General features: G+C 42.1%; 1 protein-coding gene across 1 annotated transcript; it reads right to left on the reverse strand.

The window, feature by feature from the left end:
- Positions 1-3404: 3404 nt before the first annotated feature.
- On the reverse strand, positions 3405-5378 carry LOC101291990. Its single transcript, XM_004292089.1, has 3 exons — positions 4793-5378; positions 3933-4690; positions 3405-3839 (listed from the first exon to the last, which is right to left on the reverse strand). The coding sequence occupies exons 1-3, from the start codon at positions 5376-5378 to the stop codon at positions 3405-3407; spliced, it is 1779 nt and encodes a 592-aa protein (XP_004292137.1).
- Positions 5379-6340: the final 962 nt, after the last annotated feature.

Below are 6340 nucleotides of genomic sequence, written 5' to 3' on the forward strand. Positions count from 1 at the left end.
GAGTTATTGAACTTGGAAGAGTTTAAGGTTTCAAAACATACCTTTCTAAAGACTGCCGAGAGGAGAAATAACGTTTCGCCTACTTATACTTCGAATTTGGGGCTGAAAATTTGACAGGAGGAGCAGCTCTGGATGGGGAAGCTTCTGTCAAAATTTCAGGTTGATCGGAGCAAGGGAAGGTGGTGAACCAGTGGTCGGTAGCGGCGGCGGTCTGGAATTTTCCGGCGACCGGTTCGGAGACTTTCCGGCCGGTTCTCAGGGTGAGGCCGGCGGCGTTGGATCCGTGACGGAAAGAGCTTTCTGGGGATATAAAATTCCGGCGGAGGGCAGTCGGAATTTTGGTCGGAAATCGGGAAAAACAAGGCTGCCCGATTTTAGGGTTTTGGTTTTTAGGGTTTGGAAAAAAAAATGGTGGGCTATTGGCTCTAGGGTTAGAACAAAGTGCATGATAACGTGATGAAGAATAAAGTGTAGAGACAAAGAGATAGCAAGAGAGTCATCTTATTCATTGATAGGAGCCCTTTATATAGGGAATTACACAATACCAATATGGTAAGGATATGAATACATAGATCTAGTCTAACTACATATCCTATTGGCAGAAGGCCAAGGCACACATAGAGAATATCCTAGAACACTTTTAGCATTTTTTGTACTTGTTATTGCCGAAGCAACTCTCATCGGGAAGAAGAGCCATGACAAACAGGCAAATTACACTTTCAAATGTTCAGAGATACCTCGGAGGTATTTTACCAATGACGATTCCGTTCCAGATTCTCCTCAGGGAAGACTGAAGAGAGATAGTATGTCTCACTTGTTTAATGTATCTGGGACTCCATTGCTATAAGCCTATACCTAGTTATGCCAGAAGAACATTCAACATGGACTGGGGAGGACGGCTGATTTGCTCATGGCTCATCCGCAATGCTCAGCAAAGTGGCAACCTGGATGGCTGGATTCCAATCGAATACCAGCATTCTGCTTCATATGCTGGTTGTACACAGGTTTTTGATTCTGGATTCCAACTCGCTCCTAATCCTAGTTCATTTATCTCTGATGCTGCTTCTTAATGGCTCAATAATTAGGCTAGCTAAGGTGAGTTACCTAGAAGTCTAGACTATTGTTTCAATGTGCTTAACCAGAATATACCTAGCCTCCTCCTGGCGAGCATAATGTGGATGGTGCAAGAAGTGGGATCATGTTAAAATTGGTGCCGGAGGAATCATTAGATGTTCTGCTGGAGCGCTGGTGATTGGAATAGGGGTTTCAGATTAAGCTTGGTATTGGCGAGGTGGTAGATGCTGGGGTTTGGGGTCTGTATCATGGTCTCAAACAGGCTCTTGACTGCAACGTTACCAACCTTGAGGAAAAATTAGACTGCCATTTTAGTTAAGCTACTTACAGAAAGTTTTACCTTTCGTTGTTAGTTGTTACTAGAATGGCAAGATGCTGCGAATAATGTCAATAATATCTCCAAAACATGAGATTGATTGTTAAATCAGAATTGCTCCGCTGAATATGCGAACTTGCCAGTGATTCCACCATACTAACTCTTTACAGTCGATTTCCACCTATACTAGTGGGGTGAACTTTGCATCTGTTGGGGTTGGTGCTGTAGCTGAAGCGTTCGAATTATTTGGAGACATGTTTTCATTCATAAAAGACTGTTCTTGTGATTGGTAAAATCTGACTTTTCTTGATATCTAGAATCCTAGTTCTTCACCACAGCAAATCAATGTAGTCTACCAAAGTCACATCTCTATTGTTGGCTGCTGACTAGTAGATATTGTTTCACCATAAGTTGTAGATGAAAATCTTTTTACTGTCCTTAAATATTGCGTTACTTATCCATATTTATTTTCTTGATAGTCAAGAAAAAATCAGATCGAGCAAATAAATAACATACGATTCGGGACTCAAAGTCGAAACAATCAAATCAAATCTTGCGTCATTTTTTCCAACGTACTATCTCGTATGGCGTCTAAGTTTTGTCTACTAGGGCCGTCGGAGCTCCGCCGCCCTAACCTCCCCAAAGCCAACCAAACCCTAATGACCACCTCTGGACTCCAGGACCCTTCTCTCTCATACTTAAAGCCACTCTTACTGTTTATCTTCGACGAGAAAGAAGCCGGAAAGCCGCCGCTACTTGCAGAAAAGGAAATTTATAAATATTATTTACATGATATTGGGAAAGAGGCTTGGAAGGTTGGCCCTCTCCAAACCCTCAAGCTTATATTTAGTCTCAGAGCGGCCGGGAGGCTCGACGATGGTGATTTTTACAGAACCATATGGTGGGTCAACAAAAACCATCCTTTAACCCTAGCTTTGAATCTTAGGGTTTTTGGGGATTTAGGGTTGTTCAAAGATCTGCTGGGAATTCTCGATATGGTTTTGGAGGAGTCCATATTTGAACACTGCGTGTGGACTCCGTATGGGCACTGGTGCACTCCACAAGGGAACTGTTTTTCATTTCTTGAAGGGTACCACTGTTTAGAGAAGGAAGAAGGAATTGTTTATACCTGAAAATTTGGCCTATTCTGACATGGTCTAGCTTGAGTAGCAAAGTTGTATATATTGTTTTAGTGGTTCATACGTAGCCTGTAACTGTAGAGCATTATGTGTTTGATTGTGCAATTCCAAGGGAAAAAATAAAGTGTCTGTTATTGTTTGACTGATGCAAACGTGAATGTAATGAAATAGGAAATTTGATTACGTACTTTGAAAAAATATCCAAGGGAAGAAATAAAGAGTTGAGTTTAACAGGAGAGTATCTTTAGTACACTCTTCACATATATGGACGGTCATGATTAAAAGAAATAATATAGAAACATAATGGTCAAACATATGAATTGTTACGAACAGTTAATATTACGTAGTGTAAATACATGTCGTGCATACAAGAATTTCCAGTTTAACAAGCCTTATATTCAAGTTTAACAAGCCTTGCTTACAAAGCTCAAGAGCTTACAAAGCTCAAGAGCACATATATATTTTGTCAGTTGAGTGACAAAATATATATTTTGTTTTTCAGTTGAGTGACTTGAAAGACTTCATATATATTTTGTTTTTCAGTTGAGTGACTTGACTGACTTCATATATATTTTGTCAACTTTGGTTCTTCTGGGTTGTGTACCAAGCTCAAGAGCACATAAACCAGGAAATGTTACACCGGAACATGTGTGGAAGTAGTAAGCGAACTACAAAAAGAACAGTACTACCAAGCTCAAGATTTTGTACACATGCACATGTCCAGAACGAGACATTGGGAGCTAAATAAAGTGCTACCCTCCGAAGCAAAATAATGTCTCTGTTACCGGCCGGAACATAAAAACAAATAAGACAAGGTGACAAACAACACTAGAATAACTGAGTGCCGATCGCCGAGGGCGTTTTTCTCCCAACAATTACGCTTCACGAGCATCATCGGAAGAAGGTTTGTCCTCAGGTCTCATCCCATGGATCCACTCATAGTCAGTAGATTTCAACCCCATTTCCTCATCGAATGCCTCAGGCCCTTCGAAAATCCTGTCTTCCTCTTTTTGCTGACCTTGCACCCATCCTAGTCGGAAGCTTTTGCAAGAACATTTAGTAACTTGGCTCTGGTTCAACTCAAACTCTTTTGCCCTGATTGCAATCTCCTTTGACAGTTTAGCATTTAACTCGTCAATCTTCTTGTTCTTGTCCTCAACTTCTTTGGATTTCTTTGCAAAAGCCTCACGCATTGCCTTCAGCTCATCCACAGTCTTCTGTGTCTCTTGCTTAGCCTTATGTATGAGACTCCACAACCTATCCTCAGCGGCTTCTGTCCGCATTAAGAGATGTTGAGTCATCGATGAGGCCTGTTAAGAGAAAATGAATAGAAATGTTAGAACAATGGCCATTACAGTGTGTTGACAACAGAACAGTTCAAAGTAAAAGTAGCTAGCACGTACCGACTGCAGGCTAAGGGCCACCTGCGCTGCAAGATCTCGCTGGCTCAGTCCCATAAGCCTTTCGTGATCAACGGGGTTCAAAGCCAAGGCCTGTGCCACTGCCAAGCATGCTTCTTTATCAAAAGCAATGGGATCTCCCTCCAACACATACGAGTCATCCTCTTTTCTAAATGTTAGCTGCACAGGAGTCTTCAGAGGTGGTAGTGGCATGTTCGCAGAGCCTTGAATAGTAGTGTTAGAAGAAGCGGCCACCAGGGAACCATGAGGGGATTTGCACGGCGACGGCTCAGTCTGAAGCCTTTGAGGAGTATGAGGCAGCTCTGGTCCTCCTTGGCTTCCATGGGTGGTAACCTCGCTGCTTTCGGCATGAGACAACCTCTGTTTCTTGGACTTTTTACCTTGTGGATTTGGAACTCTAATGCGCTTGATGTCCATGTCGTCCTCTTGAAGATTTTCCAACTCTTCAAAGGAATCCCCAACCTTGAGACTCTCTGCAAATAAAGTGGGAGTGCGTTCAGAAGTCAGAAAATTGCTTTCTAACTCGACGACACTATTGAACAGCCTTTCTCCGCGGAGATTAGGCCCCAACAATTGCAGACATGAACGATAGATTGATCCTGATCGACAACTAGAAATTTCCTGTAGGTCAGTACTGCATGCAAACTGAGCTGCATTCCATCCCCGACGCAATATGTGTTCTTTAAACCACTTGACACGAGACTCATCCAAAACGGAATCCGTAGAACAAAGCTTATAATCTGCAGAGATGAACAAGAGGGCCTTAAAGCTAGGAAACACAACCAAAAATACATGCATGTGAACAAGAGCTAGCTAGTGTATATCACAAGGGATGGACATACCGATCTGCTTAGAGAAGACTCTAGGAATGTCCATCTTGTTGAGCTCTGGTGCTGCCCACTCACCAAGAACCATTAGCGGCTCATTTTTCCACCCAAAGTTATTACCCATTTTTTCTTCAAAGATTTTCCTTTGTGGGCGAGGACAAAAGTTGAAAAACATATCCGTATCCACGATCCGGGAGAGTCTATGAAAATAAAAGAAATCCCCTAGACCTAATGACACATCCCACTTCATGCCCATAACTAAAAACCCAGTGAGAAGCATGTATGAGTTGGGATTGAATTGCATGGGGTGCAAGCCAGTAACACGCCACAAGATTTGGAATACAGGATGAAGAGGAAACCTCAAGAACCTAAGGTGGTGAGAAGAGACCACAAGGGCATTTTCCGGAATGTTTTCTCCGGTGAAAACATTAGCCCCTTCAGGAATTGCATGCACTGAAACTCGGTTCGAAGTCACATAATTATCCCTCACCCTTTGTATTTGGAATTCTCTTGGTTTCCAGAACACAATAGTTTCAGCTTTATCATGTTCACTACTACTCGGCTGTCCTAATCTCTTCGAAGACCTAGTTTCTCTTGCCATGACAAATAGGAAACGAAAAACAAGAAAAACACTAGCTAGACTAGCTAGGAGCAGACTAGAGATCCGAACAATGGAACTAGTGCAAGGAACAGGAACTTACAAGGAGTAAGCGCGGTGGCTGCCGGCGGCGACTATCGTCGGAATTCCCAGTGACGCAAATGATCTGGTGGCAACTATCTGGTAATAAGAAGAAGAAGAATGTGGAGTCGATGCGAGAGTTTCAGTAAAATAAAGTGTAAGAGGGAAACATGCATGCATGCTTCATCAGGGGCAGACAAAGGGAGTTTCAAAGCTGAAGATTCCTATAACTTTTTGAGCAAGAAAACAGAGATATGGCAGTCGCATGCATACTCCGATTAAACTAGTCTTCTTTTGTCTACTATTTCTAGAAATCCACGTTCAGGATTTATTACAAAATCTATTCTTTGTACCACTGTTTATATCAACAGTGTTTAACTGTGTATTTCCGGATTTTGCCCCCACTGTTGGGTCGTCCAATCCCGCATGTGTCCTCCTCCCCCAATCTAATTACGACTTCTCACTGTATATTATTCGGAACTGTTCTAGAACCTTCCGGCGTGTCTTCCTCAGAGGCCATTCGACATTAATTCGGAGAGAGCGAGTGACTGCATCTTCATGAGGTATTCATACACAGAGTGGAAAATAGAGAGCGAAAGCAAACATCAGATCTTGCTACTTTTCATTTTAATTTTTTGATCAATACTCTAATTTTCTAGATTTTTTTATGTATCTTCTTTGTTTACCCCAAATCGCTGAAATCCTCCAAAGCTTCGTCTCTGATCAAGTTCTCTTCTGGTGATCTTTTTGTTCTGGTTGAATTTGATGATGGCGGTGTGGAATGTTGATTATGGGTTTTGGTTGTTTTTGGGCGATATCCAGTTCGTCAGTTTTCCAGGTTATGCTTAAAGCTCTCAAATTTCACTCGTTTCGGTTTTAGGTTT

This window comes from Fragaria vesca, linkage group LG2, assembly GCF_000184155.1.
Source record: "Fragaria vesca subsp. vesca linkage group LG2, FraVesHawaii_1.0, whole genome shotgun sequence".
In the NCBI taxonomy this organism is placed as follows: domain Eukaryota; kingdom Viridiplantae; phylum Streptophyta; class Magnoliopsida; order Rosales; family Rosaceae; genus Fragaria; species Fragaria vesca.